General features: G+C 22.5%; 7 protein-coding genes across 7 annotated transcripts; 5 read left to right on the top strand and 2 right to left on the bottom strand. All coding sequences in view use genetic code 6, as the record gives it.

The window, feature by feature from the left end:
* Positions 1-517: 517 nt before the first annotated feature.
* On the bottom strand, positions 518-3289 carry TTHERM_00819590 (hypothetical protein; the record flags this gene model as incomplete). Its single annotated transcript, XM_001016166.1, has 1 exon — positions 518-3289. One exon carries the CDS (start codon positions 3287-3289, stop codon positions 518-520), a length of 2772 nt encoding a protein of 923 aa, XP_001016166.1.
* A 1472-nt stretch (positions 3290-4761) lies between these two features.
* TTHERM_00819580 (WD domain, G-beta repeat protein) lies at positions 4762-7571 on the top strand (the record flags this gene model as incomplete). The annotated part of the gene is made up of 3 exons (XM_001016165.2): positions 4762-5490; positions 5738-6275; positions 7228-7571. 3 exons carry the CDS (start codon positions 4762-4764, stop codon positions 7569-7571), a joined length of 1611 nt encoding a protein of 536 aa, XP_001016165.2.
* A 2074-nt stretch (positions 7572-9645) lies between these two features.
* TTHERM_00819570 (hypothetical protein) lies at positions 9646-11289 on the top strand (the record flags this gene model as incomplete). Its single annotated transcript, XM_001016164.2, has 1 exon — positions 9646-11289. Exon 1 carries the CDS (start codon positions 9973-9975, stop codon positions 11287-11289), a length of 1317 nt encoding a protein of 438 aa, XP_001016164.1. The 5' UTR covers positions 9646-9972.
* Positions 11290-14740: 3451 nt separating this feature from the next.
* On the top strand, positions 14741-16318 carry TTHERM_00819550 (deoxyhypusine synthase; the record flags this gene model as incomplete). The annotated part of the gene is made up of 3 exons (XM_001016162.3): positions 14741-15339; positions 15645-15965; positions 16024-16318. 3 exons carry the CDS (start codon positions 14741-14743, stop codon positions 16316-16318), a joined length of 1215 nt encoding a protein of 404 aa, XP_001016162.1.
* A 1244-nt stretch (positions 16319-17562) lies between these two features.
* Positions 17563-18473, bottom strand: TTHERM_00819540 (membrane protein, putative; the record flags this gene model as incomplete). The annotated part of the gene is made up of 3 exons (XM_001016161.3): positions 17563-17814; positions 17865-18185; positions 18297-18473. 3 exons carry the CDS (start codon positions 18471-18473, stop codon positions 17563-17565), a joined length of 750 nt encoding a protein of 249 aa, XP_001016161.2.
* A 1864-nt stretch (positions 18474-20337) lies between these two features.
* On the top strand, positions 20338-21324 carry TTHERM_00819530 (gamma-glutamyl hydrolase; the record flags this gene model as incomplete). Its single annotated transcript, XM_001016160.3, has 1 exon — positions 20338-21324. One exon carries the CDS (start codon positions 20338-20340, stop codon positions 21322-21324), a length of 987 nt encoding a protein of 328 aa, XP_001016160.1.
* Positions 21325-22046: 722 nt separating this feature from the next.
* On the top strand, positions 22047-22555 carry TTHERM_00819520 (hypothetical protein; the record flags this gene model as incomplete). Its single annotated transcript, XM_001016159.2, has 2 exons — positions 22047-22468; positions 22525-22555. 2 exons carry the CDS (start codon positions 22047-22049, stop codon positions 22553-22555), a joined length of 453 nt encoding a protein of 150 aa, XP_001016159.2.
* Positions 22556-23342: the final 787 nt, after the last annotated feature.

The raw sequence follows: 23342 nt of genomic DNA, 5'->3' as shown, positions 1-23342 counted from the left end.
TCATAAATTATTTCTACCTAAAACAATTATTAAAATAAAAATATGATTAGAAATGTTAATATTTTCAATTAATCTCCTTAATTAAGTAGAAAAATTTATTTTTAAATTCAATTTATAATACAAGAAATTTATTAAATACAATAAAATAAAATATTTATTTGAATATTTTATTTAATGTAACTATGAGTTTAATTTAAGCTTCTCGTTAAGTTGGATTATAAAATAAAATAGTTTTGTGCTTTGAAAGTTTTAAATACTAAATTTATTTATTTATGAACAAATAGATTTGATGTTATTGTTGTATTGAAAGAGGTTTTTTGTTATGTAGAGATTAAGAAATTTAAGACAATTATTACAATTTATTTAAGTTCTAATTCAGGTAAGAAATAGATTTATGTCAATTTATTTTTTCTTTAAACATTTTGAATTAAAATTACTTGTAAAATTCTTATTAAAATAAATGATCTATCTTTTTTAAATGTTTTTAATTGCAGATAAAATTAAAATATCATTCAACTCAGCTCTAACACATTGATAGAATGTTGATGAAGTCGTGATGCAGCCTCTTTTTGACAATGTCAGGCACTTTTTAGTCTTTGAATGTTTTGAGGATTTGGATTTGACGTTGCTTTACTTTGTTAAAACTGAAACTATTTATTTAGTCTTCTATTTATTCTTAGAGCTCATGGTTATTTGCAGTCATTTTTTTAATTCTATTTAAGAGTATTTCTGCATCATGAAGAGTCTTTGATCTCACTCTTTTCTTTTCATTCTGACTTTAATTTAAAATAGACTGTGAAGGATTTGTTTTTAATATTTCGCTGCTTTAATTATTCAATTAATTTTTTATCGATTACGAATTCTCTTGTAAACTGGTTGTGTTATCTTAAATATTTAAAAAACTCATTCCAACCAAATCGTTGTTTGTTATTGGAGTTGTACTGTTTTACAGAATCGGAGAGGGCTCAATACGACTTATGCTGTGATTCATTCTTAATTATTCTCTCGTGTTTTTAGTAGTATTTTATATTTGGTGACTCTTAAAGTTGTCTCTTAAGATTTTATTTTTATTGGTTCTTTTATTTTCAGTCAAAATATGACTACTTGCTTATGACTATTTACTTTATTACTACAATTCTGCTGAATTTTAATTCAAACTTTATGAATTGAAATTTGATAATAACTCAGTAGTTGTTGCTTCATTTGTTAAATTAGTTTGATTGGCTGTGGTATTTGTGTGTAATGATTTATGAGAACGATTTTTTCTGTTGGGATTGCCTTCTGATTTTACTTACTTAACATCTATCAATTTTACGAAAGAAGCATCCACTAAAGACTATATTGATGAGTCTAACGCAGAGAAATTTTTATTAATTTTATTCGAATTTTACTTTAAACCAGAATTTCTTCTTTTCAATCTACTAGAAACAGAAACATCAACTTTTTTTTGATTTCCTATAATTACATTATTATTTATTTCATTTTAAAAATTATTAACTTGTTATTGAGACTAGTTTTAATCTAAAAAGCTGCTGTTATTGTTGTTATGTACACTGTAGAAATTCCTTTATCCACTTAACTATCTACGCTAGCTACTGTTGCTTTGTTAAATTATTTGAGAGGAGTTATTGATCTATTTACTATTACTTCCAATCTGAGGCAGCTTAACTCCGTGCATAGAATTATTTGAGCTAATATTGTTAGGATAAGCCATGTTAACAGATATTTGATTTTCATTTACTTTTTTTACATTGTTGAGAAGATTTATATCAGTAGCACTTATTTATTATTTTTTAGTTTGATGCAATTATTGTTATTAATCAGGGCTGTTAGAGCTTTTCTTTTAGTTTGTTATGAATTGAATTTGATTTAAAAGCTCTCCAAACTTTATTTTTTGTTACTCTATTTTGTTTTATAATTTAGACTTTTAATTTACTAAGTTTTTCAAGCTACCATTTTCTAAATTCTGGTTTTTTTAACTTTAAATTTGCTGATTTTTACTTTTTTATGAGAGTTCTTTAGATAACTAATTAGGTTGAGACTAATTTTATTGAATCTAATTATTTATCAATTCTTCTTCTTCTAATTGCTTTCTATTTTAACTGTTTGATATTTAAGAGCGAGAGACTCTGAGGGGAACTTTCATCCTCTGCCTTTCGTCAATTTCTGTTTTGCAAACATTATCCTGATCATCATTCATTTTACAATTTTATTCTTTATTTTGATTTTCTGCACAATCCTTGACATTATTTTCTTTATCAATTAAAACTACTTATTTCAATTTTCCTTAGATAGCAGATAATGAGTTTTTTAATATTTTTTAGGGCTTAGATATCATTTTTTCAACACTAGATTCCTTTAGTTTTTTATCAGGAGTTGTACTAACACCACTTTTATTTTAAATTTCATTATTAGGATTTTCAGACTCGCTTTTTAGGTATTTGAGCAAGTCTTTGTTCAATTTTTTCTTCTATTCTTTAGTCACTTGAAAATCAATGTCTCCTTCAACAAGTTCTCTGATTTTTTTGGAAATAGAATTTTTCTTTTAAATCTCATTAGAATTATTTCGTTTATTTAGCAATTATTGATCATCTACTTGATCATAATATTCACTTAAAGAATCATTTTTATCTCCATTAATATTAAACTTAAATTGTAAGTCTCTCTTAATTTATTTATACACTTCTTCTTGGTCTAGAAATTTTTAAGTCTTAGCTATAATATCAGAATAAGCAATTGCTTCTAAATCACTTTATTTTGGACTTTACTTGAACTCTTTTATCCCTTAGAGTCCTTTCTCTTAGGATTCTCCATAATCTACATAAACTAAATGACCCTTTTTATGTATATCAATGACATTTTTAGCTATTTCTTCCTATTACTTGAATATTGTCTCTGATTAATTTTTAATTTTGTTAACTTTATCTTTCTTCTATTAGATCATGTTTTCTTTAATTTCCTTCCCTTTCTTCTCAAAAAGTATTTACCTTTATATTTACTACTCACTCATCTGTTAGTTTTGATTAAATTACAGAAATTTCTTTTGTCTTTTGATGCTATTTATTGTGTTTTAGAGCCCTGAATTCAATCTTGAATTAACTTTTGAATACATTTGATCATTTTCATTAAATTATGGCTCATCAATTATGTGATAAACTTTAGCTGTTTAAAGCTATTTTATATCCATATCTTCATCCTTCTCTGATTAAAATATGAATGTAAATTTATCAATAGCCTTGGATTTTTCCTCATCATAATATTTTTTGGCTAAATTACTTAGAACAGACATTGCTTGTCTTTATAATTGAATTAGTCAGTTATTCGCTCTTATTATTCAAAAATATATATATCTATCTAATAATATTTAAATGCAAATCTTACAGATAAAAAACCTTTACTAAAAAATATTAATCGTGAAATAATAAATTAAATACAAATTTTTTAATATTTTCAGTATATTTTACAAACATTTATTTTAGTGTTAACAAACAATTTATCCATCACCACCAAATTTATCTTAGCAATAGTTATTAGTTATTAAATATTAATTACTAATATTTCTTTGTACTAAATACTTATTTATAGAAAAATATATAATAATTTACTATAACAACACATATTCATCTATTATCTAAAGAATTTATAACTTCTCTGTCATATCCATTATATTATCTAAAAATTTCATTTCTAACAAAATTAACTTCTCTATTAATATAATTAGTTAATTACAAACGAATCTTAAAAAACTAATTAAAATATAAAATTTTTTTTTTTAAATTAACAAAAAAAATAATTGTAGAACTAGAGCATAGTAAATATCTTTTTAATTTTTGAATTAATTAATATATTTAGTTAAAACAAATTAAAAAAAATATTTTCTATAAAAAAAATTAGATTAAATTTTGAAAATTTAAACACTGTATTTTTAAATAGTCAAAATTAATTTGTTTTTTGAAAATTCTAAATTCAATATATTATAATAATATTAAGTAAAATAAATTCAAATTATATTGTGTTGAATAATAAATTAAGAAATTTGTATGTAAAATAAATAATAAATAATATATAAAAAAAATTATTTTTTTATTTATAATCAGACTATCAAGTTTATTTTGGAATGTTTTTACAGCTAAATAATAATGGAAACTTATTTATTTTCTAAATTAAACTTTGAAAAAATAAATTTATAAAAATGAATTAATTTTGTTTGTTAGATTTATGATATTTATAAAAAGAAAGAAATACGCATGAAGAACAATTAATAATAAGTCAATGGATGGTAATTATTTTGTTTTTAAATAAGTGATGAGTGAGTGGCTTTTAGAAAGTATGATTTATAGCATAAAAGATTCGTTGGAAAGTAAAATACATACAAAAATAAGTGTAAAGTATTGATAAACAGAAAAGAAAAATATCATTAATAAAAGTTAATAAATATTTTTTTAATTAGTTAGTGAGTATGTACGTACTAAACACCTCATAAATTGAAATATTAAAATCCATAAAATAACAATTAACAAATTTATTAAATTTTTAATTTTCTTTAAGAGTTAAAATTTGTAAAAATTTAAACAAACAATTAAGTAAATTACAAAAAAAAGTACAATTATTGATTTTAGAGAGTTTTGAAATAAGAAGGTAGTTCATTATTATTATTTTGCTCAATACATAGAATATAACTTAGAAGATTAAATCATAAAATTTAGCTTTAGTTGTAGATTTTAGGTCATTTATTATACATACATTAAAATAGGTAATAAAATGTCAAAGCTAGGTTATCAAATGAGTTTAAATCCTTTGGAAGATAATAAAAGAAAATGCATGTTGCATGGATTAGCAGTAGAGTATTATTGTAATGAGTTAAACTGTAAAGGAAATACAAGAGATTTATGCAAAGATTGTCTCACTTAAACAATTCACGAAACACATAGTCATTTGACAGTAGGAGAAACTGTGCAAAGGCTATTGAACTTTTAGAGAAAGATTGAAAATAGTGATTTCAATAATTCATCTAACTACAAGCAAAAAGGATATGAAAAAGACTAAATAAAATAATTCTTTAATGAAATGAGAAATAACATTATGGAAACTTTAAATAAAATAGAAATGTAGTTCATGCATTCAATTGATACTATGGAGGGATTTGATCATTCAGAAAAATACAACTTAATGCAAGAGTTTTTGAATTCTGTCAAAACTGGAAACTACATCACTAATTAAAACCCTGAAGTTGTTCATCTAGGTTTGCAAGTCTTGCATTACCAATAATCACCTAAATATTTCATACAATAATACTACTCAGAAGGAAAGACAGGGACAGAAAGTTTATTAAATGGCATCAGATAGCACATAGAAGCTCTTGATAATGAATTAACTAAATTTGCCAATTTCAAAGCAAATCCTATTTTGAAAAAGAATTTAACAAAACTATCCAAATTAGTTAAAGACCCAGATGAGCCTTTCCTTCCAACATTTAAAGATAAAATGAAAGTAAACCAAAAAAATTGATGAAAATACATTATTTTACATTTAATTATTTAATATATTTGGAATAACAAATCATCAAAAATAAGTTAAAGATAATTTTTTTAACAATGTTTAAATAAACTAAAAATTGTAATAGCATTAAATAGGAGTTAAAAGCGTTAAAATAAATATTATCTTTTTCATAATAGATAGATAAATAAATAAATTAAATATTTGATACAAAATAAGATTTTATTTTTATTGATTTTAGTTATTTACAAGTGCACAAAGTCCAATCTATTCTGTAGAAGTGATGAATGAAGATTGGCTAGTAGCTGGAGAACATGAAAAAAATGTGTTGATTTGGGATTTGAAAACTAATAACTAGATTTTCACATTGTCTGGGCACTAGTCCTTCGTTTGGTGTGTCTGTCCTTTAAACAAAGACACTCTTGCTAGTGGCAGCGGTGATAAATCAATTAGAATTTGGTAGTTTGATTAATAAAGAAAATTCGATAGCTATGAAGTGAAAATATTGAATGGTCATTCAGCAGCAGTTAGATGTATTATAAAATTAAATGATATTACTATAGCCAGTGCAGGAGATGATCACACTATTAAAATATGGGATTGGGCATCTCAGACTCTCATAAGAACACTCTCAGGGCACAGTGGTTCTGTGACAAGTCTCTGCAGACCAAGTTACGAAGAGATTCTTTCTGGCAGTAAAGATGGTTATATCATGATATGGAAGTGGTAACAAATATCAGGACCTCGCCTTAGTTCATAATGCATACTCTAAATTAAAGGTAAAAAACAATAACCTGTTAAGCCAACAAAAAACACATTATCATTTAAGCTAGATAAATAAATAAATAAATAAATAAATAAATAAATAAAAACCAATTTTATTATTTATGAGCGAAGCAAAATGAATTTGATCAATCAAAGCAGAGTAAATAAAATAAATAAGGTTACTTGTTTTCTTAAGCAAATAAATAAATAATTTATTTATTTATTACTATTAATGCTTGGATAAAAACTAAAAAATTAAATAAATTGATTGAATTAATCAAAATAGTAAGATAAACAAGTTATAATTAAAGATAAAGTTAAAAAAATTTAAAAATAACATGTTAACTTTATTGAAAGTATTGATACTGATAAAATGATAAAGTATTGTTATTTTAAATAGATTTAACTATAAAATATTAAAAAATAAATACATTCAGTTAATATTTATCAAGCAAGCTAATTACTTTAAAGTATTAATTATGTCATCTGCTATCCCCCTTTGCAAAAATTAAAAACGATGACGACAAAGGATTTAACTTTAAAATAAAATCCCCCTCATTTATTTTATTTCTTAATTTATTAAGAAAAAGGATTTAGTTTAAATAATTTACTTTACATTATTTATTTATTATTCAGTAGAAAAAATATAACTTTTAAATTGATAATCCCCCTTATTTATTTGTATTGTAAGCATCAAAAGTCTTTGAACATTCTATTTAATAGTTTAATCTTTATCTACAAAAATAAGCTCATATTTTAAATAAGTTTAGGGGGATTTTGATGAAATTTAAAGCAAACTATTTGATTTATTTTGATCAGCCAAAAGATGGTTTTTATTATGAATTGTGTTTTTGAGACACATAGAATTATTTTTTTCTTATCAAATGCAACAAAAAAATTGAATTTTATCAAATCTTTAGAAGGATAATTGCATGGTTTTTAATTAAATTTTTTATTTATATTTAGCTCATGAAGGTGGTGTTTAAACTGTTTGCTAGTTGTCTAAGACAGAAGTTGCTAGTGGTGGATAAGACAAAACTATAAAAATTTGGAATTGGGCAACTGGAACGTGTATTAGAACTTTGTCTGGTCATACTGGCAGTATTTGGAAGATATTAAAGCTATCAGGTGAAGAGATAGTAAGCACTGCAAATAATAGCTCTATAAAATTCTGGAACTGGAAAACAGAATCTCCAGCAATTCGCTCTTTGGATAGGGCTCATTAAGGTGATGTATATAGTGTGTGCAGATTAAACTAAGATACAATAGTAACTGTCGGTGCTGACAATAGAATTAAAATGTGGTCTTGATTAAAAATACAAAATATTTTATTTATATTGCACTCATTATACTAAAAATCCTAATTAAATTTGTATTCATTCACTAAATCTAAGTTTTCATTTTATTTTATTTTATTAATTTCATAAAAATTAATTTAAAAAAAGACTTGTAAATAAATAAAAAATTTTATTATCAAATATTAAAATTTTTATTAAAAATTGTTAAAATTAATTTTAATAAATAAAATACTCATTTTTTTATATTTAACTTAATAAATTATTAAAAAATATCTAACTAATTAGGTAAAAATAATTGATATTATTTTAAACTAAATTCATTTAAAGATTAATATATATTTATATAAAATTTACTTTTGGTTGTTAAATGAATGACTTTATTTTTTCAATTATTGATTTGAAAATATATTTTTATCAAATTTCTTTAAAAAAATTAACATATCAATTAAGAAAGCATATTTTTATTTGTTTTAACAAAGTTAGGAAAGCCAATTTTAACATGAAATGCAGGAATTCTTTCCTTACTTAGGATTTATTCATTATTTTTAATTTTAAATTTTTGCATTAAAATTTTATACTCAATATTGCTTATTTATTTATTTTTCTGAAATTTGAAAGAGGAAGTTTTTCAAAAATATTTTGATTGCATAAAAAATAAGTAAATATTTTCATTAAAATAATGATTTTAGATTCCTTCTAGAATTTGTACTTAAAATTTGGTTTATTAGGATTTTATGATTACTATTTTTTGTATCAAATTTGATAAGAAATTAGTGTTTTTAATGGAATTAAATTTATCCTTTCAGACAATTTGTGAATTATTATTAATTATGTCAAGGGTGTCTAAAATATATACCTCAAATTTGGGCAGTAAATTATAAGTATCTAAATTAATTTTTCAGCTCATCATAATACATAATTAATAGCAGAAAAGAAGCGCATTATGATGCATCATTAAAATCGTAAAAAATTTGGAAAACTTTAGCTTATACTTGAAGGAAAAATACAAATTTAATAAAATTGAATTTAATAATTTAAGATCTGAAAGATGGGTTAACTTTATCAGATTTCTTTATTATCCATTTTAATTAGATCATTTTTCTATGTTAATTATCTATATCAATGTGTATGATAAGGAAATTTTATGAAATTAAATTTGAATCTGCATTTGAAAATTAAGGATAATTTGATTTCATTAACTAATTTACATTTGGTTTGCAAGATAGTATCTAAATTCTTTTATATTCCAATATAATACTTTACAATATCCAGAAATTCGGAAGAAGCATTTATTATCTTTCAATTAGGTCTTGGTAAAAATCAAGAAACAGTAAGGCTTTTTTGATTTTAAGATCTAATTGGTGCGTTGCTTTATCATTTTCCTAATAACTGTAAAAATATAAATTTAATCCTTCTTACATATTTATTGAAGCAGTAGAAATATAATCTAGGAGGTTTTTTATTCGTAGATTTAAATTTGCTAAATAAATATTAATGATAAATGCAAAGGAAATATAAATTGAAACAGTGGTAGTAAATGAAGTTAAAAATATTCATTCAACAATAAATATCTTTGACAAATTTAAGTTAAAAAAGATGAATTAATTAATTAATTTGTTGTAAAAATTATATGATGTAAAAGCAAGATAAGGAGGTTAAAAAATAAACATATATGACTTGAAAATACGAAATAAGTATCATAAAAATATTGAGATAGTTTGTTTGGTTGTTTTTTTAGCTTGCTGATCAAAATGAGAATAGTATAAAAAAAATAATAACAATTATAATATTAAGCATACGGAAATTAATGCAAAAAATGTTTAGATATTCTTTAAAAATAAGCGAAATAGAATGATAATAAATAAATAGAGATCAATTAATTTGCTTTACTTAATTTTTTCTTTTACTTGGTTCAAGAAAGAAGCGAACAAAAAAACAAAAAAGATTAAGCAAGTAATCAATCAGAAAAAATGAAATATCTAAACAAAAATTATATATGAAAATTAACAAACAAACAACATTAGTGATTTTGTTATTTGATATAGTTCAAAAACAACAATTTTGTAGAAATGATTATTAACTTGAAAATAAATATCAAAAAATTATCAATCAAAAAGTTAGGAACTAAAAAAAAAGTTAATCAAAAGAAATATCTGAAAGCATTCAATATTATTTGATAAATTAATTAAATTAGATTTAAAAAATACTTTGCTTTTCAATAAACAAACAAACTCTCAATTTTAAGGAAACTAGTCACCATAAAGTCGACCATAATATTTATTTCTTAGCCAAAAAAGATTGTTAATACTCATAACGTCTGCATAGATAGACAAACAACACAGAATATTCTAAATATTTATACAGATTAGCTGCAAAAAACATAAAATATTAAATCATATCATTTATTATAAAAATGGGGAACATGATGTGCTGCGAGCAAAGTAATGTCAAATATAATTAAAAATAAGACAAACCATCAAGAATTCATTATCAAAATTAGTCCTAGGCTTAAATTTATTACACAAATCCAGCAACTAAGGATGAAGATTTCACTTTCAATGATAAAATCAAGTTATAGTCTTATATGAATAAATATGATGTCAACTACGTCCCTAACTTTAGCGATAACACAGAAGGAAGCTGGTGTTAAGTCGCTCAAAGATTAATTACAGAAATTAACTAAATAAATACTGATCCTGATTGGAATGTAGCAAATTCTAAGTTAGGTTTAGAAGTAATTTACTCTTAAAAGGATGAAAAAATCATATTTGGATCTAAACAAGTACCCGCAAAGTTCGTCAATTAGGCTCTCATAAATATAGGAGTTCCCAATAGCTACTAATAAACTGAATCTAACTCGAACGTACCTACAGAAAAGTACTAATCTTTTAGAAATTCCACATAAAATTCTTTCTCAAACAATGGTCCGTTAAGCAATCCTGATTTTAGAAGAAGCAAACAACCTCCCAGCCCAACTTAAAATGTCTAAGTAAATGGACACAGAAAAAGTATCAGCAATCAAATGTGCATTAATGTTGTTAAATTGGAATTTGAAGTCAGCTGCAGTGCTGAAAAGCTCCTCAAAGGATTGTAAAATTTAAAAAAATACACAAATAAAATTTAGAAATAAACCACAATTGAAAGCTCTCAAAACAAAGAATTTAATGTCTCCCACATTATCTTCGCTAAATAAATGCAAAAGGTTTAACGTGATTTAGTCCTTGCTAGCTTCTACACTGATATAGGTCCTAATCTCAACAACTGCTATACATCTGTTAACCATCATAAAGTGCCTGAAATCGATGATATTGTTCGTGCATAAATCATAAAAGCTGGCCATACCTTCTTTGAGCACTACGAAACAGCTGAAGAAAGATTGACAAGCTCTTTCCACAAAAATTAAAACAAAAGCAACAACACTCAGTCTCGCAAGCAAAGTCAATTAAATGATGAATCAACTTTCTAAAACGTTCCTAACCATAACTAAACTGCATTCGGCAGCATGAATTTAAATATCGGATAAGTAAAAACCAAAGTAAGATTCTATGGAGAGTTCTCTTGCAAAAGCACTTTTGACGAAAATGTTGTTAAAATGGTATTCCTCACAGAATTCAAAGAATATATAGCAATCTGCAAAAATATTGCTCAATAAGAATCTATTTCCTCATCTGAATATGAAGGAGAAAGTGTAGATCATACTATTGAACACAACGTAGACATGATCGATTGATTGGTAGATAAATAGATAAATAAGTAGATTAATTAACTCAATTATTCCTAAAAAAATAAATAATGTATTTAAAAAAACAATCTTTCAGCAAACCCGTAACAAAAAAAACAAACCCTCAAATTAAATAAATAAAATTCATTAATTTATAAAATAATTAATTAAATAAATAAATAAAAAGCTTTCATAAAAATATTTACAAAGGTCCATCCATCCATTTATACTATATAATATACATAACTATATAAATAAGTGCATACACACATACACAAATAAATAAATAAACAAACAAACATGCATATTAACTTTCAATAATTTTCTGTTTTCCTAATAAATTCATGATATATAACATAAAATTCATACTGTGCATATAAAGAATAATTTATAATAATATTTCATTTTATTTCCATTAAAATTTTACATTTATTTTTTTTATAATAGTTAATTTTATCTTAATTGATATCTATTTTATAATTATTTTATTTAACAAATGATTTATTGATATATCTGATAATTTAGAATAAATAAATTTTATTTTTTGAATTGATTAAAATAAATGACTCCAAAAAAAAAAAATTAAAATATAGAATGTATATTCTAAGTTAATTTTTGCATGTTATATTAGAGATTTATCAACCCTAAACTAACTTTTTTAATATTAATCTTGGTTTTTTCATTAAAATTTTTTAAATTCTTTAGTAGGTGTCTTTTATTATTATTATTACCTTTCCATCTTAATTAGCTTTTACATCACTTTATTTTCTAAATATAAAAATTCCTTGAAAAACACCAATTAAAATCAAATTCTAAAATATTTCATTCTATAATCAGTTAGTGAAAATTTAATTTTTTAATGTTCTTCCAAAATATTTTTACTTTTTAAATCGAAAATTGGAGTTTCAATAACTAAAATTTGAAAGATAAAAGATTTTTTTATAAAAATTTAGATTTAATACATTTAACTTATTAAGTTTTCTCATAAATATTTAGTGCTAACTATAAATTATTTGACTATGTTATGCTTTATTTTCAATAAATTAAATCCAACAATTTTACAAAATGAATAGAATTTATTTTAGATATAATTTAATTTAAGAAATAATAATATTTTAACTGAAATTAAATCTTCAAAAATTTAAAAATATTTTCTTCAAAAGTATAAAATATTATCCTTATAAGTTTTTTATTTAGAACTTATCAATAATTTTTAAACAATTAATTCAAATTATTAATCTTTTATGGGTTTGTGATATATCAGAGATTATATTATAAATTCCCTAAAATTAATTTAATTAAATAATCTTCTTAGAATTTTTAACATCATTTGTTAAAAAAATTATTAAAGTAAAACTGTTATAAAATTAAAATCATTCATTCAAAAAAAATAAATAAATATTAAATATCTAACAATAATTAGCTTTTTTTGAATAATTTAATCAAAATTTAATTAATTTTTGATATTTAGATGAATTTTAATTATATTTTTATTATAAGAGCATTTACTTAAATTAATTTAATTAAATAATCTTCTTAGAATTTTAAACCATCATTTGTTAAAAAAATTATTAAAATAAAACTGTTATAAAATTAAAATCATTCATTCATTCAAAAAAATAAATAAATAAATATTAAATATCTAAAAATATTAGCTTTTTTGAAAAATTTAATCAAAATTTAATTAATTTTTGATATTTAGATGAATTTTAATTAATTAATTATTTTTATTATTAGAGCATTTACTTAAATTAATTTAATAAAAAATAGAAATCTAACTAAAACAATTCCATATATTTTTCTTATTTTATTTTAATCTTGCCTTTATTCTATTTTTATTTATTCATAAATTTTAGCTTACTGATATATTTATTATTATTTAAATAAACTTATTTAATATTTGAGATATTCCTTTTGAAAATATTTACCATCTATCTATCATTCATTATTCTGTAACTGTCTAAAAATGAATACCAAAAATTTAGCAAATTTGTTTGCAGTAAAAATAATTTTTCAAAAAAGATGATAGTTATAAATAAATATACAAGATTTTAAATTTATTTTTAATATTTCGAATTTAAACCTCTCTTAAAGCACAAATAAAAATTATTTTAAAGCTTATTTAGCTTCGTATAATAGATATGTATTTAAATATATTATATGTTGCCTTTTGTTAAATAAAAAGGGATTTCACAGATAAATTTCAAAATTTAGCTTACAGATAAATTCTGATTTGGTCTCTGCTGTTTTTCCTCTGGGATATCAAATCACGTAATAATTTTGAATTTTGCTAACGTAAATTTGAATATTCTAAATTTCTGAAACTTATTTAATTATTTTTAAAAGAAAGAAAAAGAATTTTTCTAATTTGGCTGTTAATTTGATTTGTTAAATACTTTAAATTCTGTAACTTATTGTTTTAATTAACAGTGGATCATACTTGTAAATTATTAAATGGTTTACACTCTATAAAAATCATAAATAAAAACATTTCTAACTATTCATTTAAATATATTTGCATATTTTAGCTACTCATTTTATATGATTAATGCTAAAAGAAAATTATTAAAACGTATTTCATATGTTTAAAAATTTGTTTTCTATTGTTTGGTATTAAAAATAGAATTTTTTATAAAATTTTACTGCCTATATTCATAACAGATTTATTTTCCTAACTTAACTCAAATGATTTTTGTATTTTTTATCAATTTTAAGTTATAACTTTTAAATGTTATTATAAAATTCTATGAGTTGAAGAAATCACTTTAAATTAATGAATTTGAATTTCTAATTTTATGTTTTGATTAACTTTTTAAGGTAAGATACTCGCCTGAAGTAACAAATAGGATTATTACAAAATTAGATATTAATAAAATAACTTTTACATTCTCATATTATTTGGTTAATTTTTTAAATAACTCAAGTTATTTTTTTTTCTTAACTAAGGAGTTTTTAAAGACTAAATTGGAAAAATTGTTTTTTTCTTGAATATTTAGGTTGATAATGCTTTTTATGAAGGTTTTTTTGGTTTACTATTTAGTTTTAATTTATGTTATTGCTTTTTTAAGGAGTTAGGGCAAGTTGAATTAGTAGATTTTGAAAGAAATCAGATTTAATTAAAATAGAATGAGTTGAGACATGGAAAGAATTATAATATTCTGATATAAAATTGTGAAAGAATAAATTAAATACTGATGAGTTGGCTTATTGATTATTATTAATAAGAATTTAATTGTTAAATCAAATAATTAAAGGAATTAAACTGCTACTACTTTAGTTTGCTAACTATTTGTTTGCTATTTATAAAGAGAGGAATCTAAATTTTAATAATTAATAATTTAACAAAAACATTGGTATTAATCAAACAAATAAACAAGATTTAATATAAAAAAGATACACAATTAATAGGCAATTAAATATTAGCTTAAACTATTAAATTGTACATTTAATTATAGAATCGATGAATAATAATTAATCAGAGCAAGCCACAGCATTATCTGCTGAATAATAGCAAGTCAACTAGTAGTTACACTAAATTTACTAAATCATACCAGAAAAGCCTACTTCTGCTAAAATTGAAGGCTATGATTTCAACAAAGGCTTAGATTTTGATAAACTTTTTGAGAGCTATCACACATTTGGCTTGTAATCAACTAATTTAGCTTAAGCAATAGAGGAAGTCAAAAAGATGATTTTCTGGCGTTTGAGTGACGAAGAAGTCAATCTTGAAAGAGATACTGAGGAACATTTAGATGAAGAAGTCAGAAAAAATACTAGATGCACCATCTTCTTAGGATATACTTCAAATATGATTTCTTGCGGTATGCGCGAAATAATTAGATTTTTAGTTTAACACAAAATGGTAGATTGCATAGTTACTACTGCTGGTGGTGTTGAGGAAGATTTCATTAAGTGTATGTCAGACTTCCATTTGGGTGACTTCCATGCCAATGATTTAGAAATGAGAAAGAAAGCTCTTAACAGAATAGGAAACATAGTTGTCCCAAGCGAAAATTATTGCAAGTTAGAAGACTGGTTAATTCCTATTTTCTTTGAAATGTAAATAAATACAAAAATTCATATAAAATATTCATCTTTTTTACCCATTTTATGGATTTTTCAACTCATATCAAAAAATTATTTTACAAATTGGCTGAAATTTTAATAAAAATGGAGAAATTCCAACATATTTAATTTATTTAAGACATTTTTTATCCTTTGTAGAGATAATTTTGAGTAGAGAAAGCTTTAAAAATTAAAAAATACCAAAAAATATTTGTTTTTTTGTTTGATAACATCACAGATAAAAATTAGAATTTTAGTTTGAGTGAAAAAATTAATAATTATAATCTTATATCAAATAGGTACGAAGAGCAAAAGAAAAATGGCGAAATATGGTCTCCTTCAAAGGTTATTAGAAAACTTGGTGAAAAGATAAACAACGAAGAGAGCGTTTACTATTGGGCATACAAGAACAATATTCCTGTCTTCTGTCCTGCTATTGTTGATGGAGCTATTGGTGATATGCTCTATTATTTCTCTTACAAGGTCGATGGATTCATCCTAGATATAGTTTAAGATGTCAGAGAATTGAATAAGATTGTCCTCAAGTCCAAAAAGACTGGTGCTTTAGTCCTCGGAGGAGGCCTAGTTAAGCATCATATTATGAATGCCAATATATGGAGGTAATTAAAATAAAGCTTAAAGATTTTATTGTAATAAAAATTTAATTAATATTTATAGAAATGGAGCAGACTATGGAGTTTTCATTAACACTGGTTTAATGTATGATGGCTCCGATGCTGGTGCCAGAATTAGTGAAGCTGTCAGTTGGGGTAAAATGCAAGTCTAATCCAGCTATGTTAAAGTTTTCAGCGAAGCCTCATTGGTATTCCCTATTTTAGTTGCCTAGACATTCTACAAATACAAGGATTAAGCTAGCAAATTAAATGTAAGAGCTAATGATGAAGAAAGAAAACAAACTAAAGCCCAAATTGACTTAAAGGAAAAACAAAACCATATTAAAAAATTCGAGTGAAAAAACAATAAATAAATAAATAAAACATTTAAACACGAGAGTGAGTAACAAAACAAACAAACAAAAATTGATAATAATAAAAACTAAATAAATATATTTCAAATAATTATAAACAACTTGATTTAAATTCAATAAAAGTAATTTCAAATAAATGGCTTCTCTTTGATAAAATTAAGTTTTTTATTATGTATAAAATAATAAAATAAGTAAAAGAAAACTAAATGAAGTAGTTTTGAGAGAAACATCAAAATATAAAATTATATAATAATTAAACATTAAAATAGATTAATAAAAAACTTAAATTTATTTATTTTTACATATTTTATTTTCCTATCTATTGAGTATTTTGCTTATTTTTAATTAATTGTTTTTTATAGTTTCTTTACAATTTCAAAGAAAAATTCAATAAAACTTCAAAAAAAATTAAAAATTTTTAGAATTGATTTATAAATAAATAGAATGATAAAGGTTTTTGACAAAAAATATGATTTTAATCAGTTAATCGACGGATAAGTTTTAAAAAGTAAAAGAAAAAAACAAAATATAAAATAATATTTAGTTAAATTCAAAAGATATTCATTGTTAATTTCCCTTAAAATCATTAACTTAAATTCCTTTATTTTATTTTATTTGTTTTGATTTGAATGAAAAAAGGAATAATTTGATTAAATATAAAAACTTAATATTTTTTAGTAATTATAACAAATAATATAGATTAGATATTTATTCTAGTTTCTAAGAAAAGCAATAAGAAATAAACAGTGCACCTTATAAAATTTAGATTAAATATGGGATTTAAAAAGAGACTTTTACTGATGAAGTAAGTTATGGTTGAATTTAAAGAGAAAGGAAAGAATAAAAATATGAAATAAAATATAAATAATTAATATACAAAAAGTTAATTGATTGATTAGTAAAAAATTTAAATTTATTTATTTATTTTTACATGTTTTATTAATATATTTATTTATTTTAATTTCCCTTTCTAGTAGTTTAGTTGCGATCAAATAACTAATTATTTAATCCACTCACTAGTTGATCTATGATCGATATATATGCTTGTTTATTGTTAAAAATGTTGTTTTGAATTAGCACTCAGAGTTTAATTTTATACTTCTAAATTACTATTTCATTCAATTGTTTAAATACTATTATTTATTATCTCTCCGCTATAAATTAAAGAGCTTTTATACTTACTTACTGTTGTTGTAATTTGTTAATATTCTTTAGAACTATTTTTATCTTCAGATTTCTTCGTTGAAGGGGTCTTCTTGTCTTGTGAAGATGATTGGTAGATAATCTCCTCTTATTCTTAAAAGTTCATTAATAAACCCACCTACAAAACCTAAGATAGATGCGATTGGAATGCAATAATATTCGTCTTATATCAATTATGAGTCTAATTTAGCTCCACGTTGATCTTCTAAATCAAATATTGAGAAGATTATGCCATAAAACAACCCCATTACTACACTTAAAAATAATGTAACTGCGATCTTTTTTAATTTTAAAAATGTTTATTTATAAATTATTAAATTAATTTTACCTGTTTGGGTGTTTCTACCATTGTTTTTTAATGAGATTTCTAGCAGAATCCCATAAAGAAATTCATCAAATCAACTATTGAAAAGATTACACAGAAATTCAATGACATCGAAATTATTGTATAAATAGGACCTTTTTCAAAGGGAGGCAACTTTATGAACCAGTTGTCTTCAAGGAAAAAGCAAAAAGTTCCTGAAACAATAACCATGCATGAAAATATGAAAAGGAAAGGCTTTCTTTTTCCCATTTCGGAAGTTTCAGGAAGACTTTAAATTCTCATAACTAGCAATATGCCGATCATCAAAAAGCAAACACCGAAATACTTTAAAATATAAAATATGCTTATCGATTGTCAGAGATAAAATAGATTTATTTGAATGAAAGAACTCCAAATATAGTTTTAAATTAATTAAAATGCAATATTAATTCTTACAAATGCAAAGATGATATTTATTGAGATCTCCACCAAAGTTGTATTTACTATTGCGCTAGTGAATACACAGATTAAAATTCCGAAAATGCCAGACAAAATGCATTAAAGAATTTCATAAGTGCTCAACTCGCCGAGGTACTTAACAAACTGCTTTGTTTCATGCTTTAAATTCTACATTGACCCAACACTAAAATTTTTGTTTTCTCTATCTGTGCTGTGCTTGTTTTTATTCTGAAAATACTTAATAACTATTTGTTTTTTTTTTTGATGATTTGATTTATATAGCGTAATTAAATGTTTAATTTAGTTTGAAATGAATTTATATGATTAATGTTATACTACTTAAATATTAACTTTTACATTCAACTCATCGATCAATCATTCGGTCAGTCAACCTTTTTTAGTCATAGAATAAATTCAAAGGTGGTTTTTTAATATAAAAAATAATTCATCGTATTTTTTGTTAAGTAATATCTTCTAATTAAAAATGCGTTTTTCGATTCAAGCACATCTCTCGTTCAAGTAATCTTCTATTATATTTTTCTAACTTATTTTTATTTATTTCCATGTTTATTTAATTTGTATTTACTTCTTTAAAGTCAAACATAAATATTTTTTTAGTAAGAATTAATAATTTAAATTTATTATTTTACAAATATCCAAAAATAAACTCTATCATTGTGAATACTCTGTATAAATATTTTTATTAATTTTAACTACTTTGAAATTTGTTTTTACATATAAAATATTCATGATTAAAATTTTATTCCAATTGTTTGTAAAAACTTATTTAAAAAAGGGAATATGTTTAAAAAAAATATGCTATGAAGTAATAATCCTTTTTTCAGTAATTAAGTATCTAAAAATAATTTAATATTTTAAAACTTACTTGGTCATATTATATAACCTTGAATAATTAATTGATCAAAGCTTAGATAATAAATGTAAATTAATTTATATCTGTTAAAAAAGAGAAAAGTATTTTAATTTTATATATTTTTAAAATATTTAGCTTTAGATAATTTAAAAAATATCGAAATAAATCTATGAAAAAAAGATAGAATTTTAACATAAGACAGAATTTAATTTTCTTTTTAAAGTTAAAATTAGAATTCTTTTGAAAATTTTTGAAATAAAATAAAATTAATTTAAATAAAAAAATTATTAATTTGAAATATATTTTAAAAATAATTTAATTAATAGCAAATTTCTCTTTAAAATATGAATTTTTTATTTAAAATAACTTAATTTTAAATATCTAACAAAAAAAAATGAAGTAAATAGCTTAGAACATATTTTAGTTTTGTTCAAGATATTTTAAAGAAGTAAATTTTATATACATCTAAACATTCTTATTAGATTAGAAAAATCATAGAAAAAATTATTATTTTGTTATTTGGCAATCTTTCATAAATAGGAGATTCATATTAATTTAAACTTACTACTTTTATTACTTGGTATTTCAAGATATGAAATGAGAGCTATTATTTTATCAAAATATTACAAACTTTAAAATGAATTTATTAAAATATAACCTTCAAAATAAAAGTTCTAAAAATATTAAGTCAATTTTAATATTTTTTGACTGTAGAAAGACAGACAGACAATAAACAAAATTTTTGATAGATATCAAAAAATTATTTATTAGATTAGGTAGGTTATTCATAGAAAATATAATAATTAAAATATTCATCGCTTGTCTGTAAAACCCATTATTTTAAAAATCATCTTAAATCTAATATTGCTCAATTCTTTACGTAGAAGATATTTGTTAAAGTTATAATAAACATTTCATTGTTACTTATTAATTCAATTTACAATATAAAATTAGCAAACTTTTTATTAATAAGTGGCAGTACAATTGATAATATCTTGATAATTACATTTGAACTATTTATTTACTTTTATTGATGGTATTATTAAAGATATTAATTTTGTATTTCATAAATAAATTGCTCATATTTGAAAAATAAAGATACTTACTCAATTATCAATAGTAATTTACATCATAAAAAATTTCGACTAATCTTACTAATTATTAATGAATAGAGTAAAGTTAATTTTAGTGTTTTTCGCTTTCTTAGGCTTGAGCTATCAAAGCTTCAATAAACCAGTTATTGGTTTATTCATGCAAACATCTTCTGACCCTAATTTCCCTGCAGATTAGTTTACCTGGGTTGATGCTTGCGATGTGTAACACTGGTAGAGTGAAGGAGCTTAAATTGTCCCCATTTATTCTAGTTACAGCTATGAAGAAATTGATTATCTTTTAGAAAGAGTTAATGGAGTTCATTTCCCTGGAGGTGGTGCTGATTTGTGGTTGAATGTTGCAAACAAAACTGGATTCACTGACATGACTTTAAAAGCTTAGCACATTTTGAATAGAACTTTAGAATGGAACAGCTAAGGAAGATTCTTCCCTCTTTAGGGAACATGCTTAGGATTAGAACTAATCACTTTAGCTTATTCAAATTATTCTTAAGTTCTATCAGATTATAACGATGACAATATTTGCAGACCCGTAGAGTTTCTTAGTTATGGAAAAATGTACTAAAACATGTCAAGCTTTTTAAAGTCTTTCATTAGTAATGGCTAAGCTCTATATGTCTATCATCATTGGGGTTTATCTCCTAAGAATTTCGATAAATTTATGAGCAAAGAATTCATTCTTACCACATAAATGCGTGACTTTGATGATAATATCTATGTTGGATCTTATGAACACAAGTAATATCCAATTTATGCTATTCAATTCCATCCTGAAATTGAAAGATTTAACTTGCTTGATGGAGTAAATGCTACTCATAGCCCTTTATAAATAGAAACATCGAAGTATTTTGCTAATTTCTTTGTAAATTAAGTAAGATTGAATAATCACACTTTTGAAGACTAAGAATTATTAGAAAGAATTGCAATATACAACTTCAGTCCAGTTCATATCAACGGTTCATTTAGTCAATAAGAATATTTCTTTAACAACAACGATACCCAACACCGTATTTCATTAAATAAAACTTCTTAATACTGATTGACTGACTGATTTTACCATTAACAAATTAATTATATAAATAATAATAATTATTATATTCATGTTTCATATCAAATATGATTGAAAATAACTTAAATATTTAATGATTATTTTTTAATTTTTTTCTAAATTTCATTCTATTGATTTTAATATGAAGTTAAACATAAAATAATGAATAAAAACAAATTGCTTATTTCAAGGAAAGTAACAAAAATATTTTTTTTATTTTATATTTTAAGAGAATTTATTATTTTTAAATGTTATTAAAGTATTAAATGTTCTAACATAAAACTTAAAATATTTTAAAATGAATAAGTTAAATTTTTTAAAAAAATTTAAATTTACTTCATAATAAGTAACATCAAAACATCGGAATTTTTGAATGGCAGCTTGCTATATATATATGCTTTTAAGTAATAATATAACTTAAAATATTTCTTTAACATTTTATATTACAAATTTTATATATTAATATTGTTGCAACATTTATTAAATTATCTTAAAAAACAAACAGGATATTTAGATCAGAAAATGAAATTGATAATACTTTAAAGTTTTTATTAATTTAAATGTAATTTGGATTTAGCTCATGTTAAATATTCTAATATCTACCTTTACTTGATCTTCTATTAAAGAAGCAAATTTACTATAGGTGTTCAAAACAAATATTAATTATTAGGAAAATCTTATCATATTTTAAATCAAAATAAAGAGAAGTGAAAATGAACTAATTAAAAAAAGATTTTATATTCTGTGATAATCATACAGAGAAATAGGCTTAAGTTATGAAGTACGATTAAAGCGGAGTCATTTAGTTTTAATGCTTGAAGTGTTCATTCAACGATTAATCTCAAAGATCATTTTTATACATAGAAGATTTACTAGAGGAGCAAAATAATGATATAATTGATAATTGGCCACTCCTAAGTGATTAGTCGCTATTTAAATAGGTCAAAGAAATAAAAGATAAATAACAATAGCAAATTATTCTGTCTAATTTCATTTTTTAAATGGCACAACTTGAAAAATAAGTGATTGAAAGATTTACAGAATACAAAAAGGATTTCATAAATAAATTTGAACGCATGAACGGAGATTAAGTAATATCAAAGTGGAATGAAATTAGCTTAATTACCTAACTCAAGTAATTATTGTAAAGACAAGAAATCGATCGCAACTCCATATAATAATTTTTGTTAGATTAAATAAATAAAAGTTAGTCTAATTCTGAATTAATCTAGAATGAGATCAACTTATATTTAAATTAAAAACCACAAAATTTAGACTAACTAAATATACTATGCAAAAATATTCACTTTCAGTTTAATAATCTATTTAAAAATGAATAAATCACTGATATTTAAGATCTTATTAACAAATATAATGAGTAAAAAAATATTCAGTAATCTAATCAATCATAAATAGAAATATTAATAACTCAATAAAATTAAAAAAAAGAGACTATTTAATAGTTAGAGTAAAAATTAACATCTCTAACAGAAAATTTGGACCAAAAAGTAGAGTAAATTAAATAAAAAGAGGAATTTATTGAACAAAATACAAATTAGTATGAAAATTAAATATCAATTTTTTAAAAACAAATAATAGAAATTTCAAATTAGTCACTTTTGGAACAAAAAAATGGTTATTTAAGATTTTTAATCTAAAATATTTTATACTCTTAAAATTAATCTAATGATCATAAATCTTTTTTAGAAAAATTCATAAATTTTGAAAAAAAAGATTTAAAATCTATTGAAATAAGATAAAGATTTTATTAGTAATTTTTATAATAAAAACAAATTATAATAACAAAAGGAATAGATTTATCAAATATATAAAGCAATGATTATTATGAAATAGAGAGAGCCTTTCAAAAAATTAAATAAACCAATGGATGGTGGATATTTATATAATACAAGGAAAGCTTAAAATTTATTTAAATATCATTTCACAATGATTTTTCTAAATTTGGAAAAAGTGAATATGTTATGCAAACTGATGATAAAATTAATAAT

The sequence above is a fragment of the Tetrahymena thermophila genome, assembly GCF_000189635.1.
Source record: "Tetrahymena thermophila SB210 genomic scaffold scf_8254646, whole genome shotgun sequence".
NCBI classification, from domain to species: domain Eukaryota; phylum Ciliophora; class Oligohymenophorea; order Hymenostomatida; family Tetrahymenidae; genus Tetrahymena; species Tetrahymena thermophila.
The sequence above is the reverse complement of the archived record's forward strand: the minus strand, read 5'-3'. Positions and strand labels throughout refer to the sequence as shown.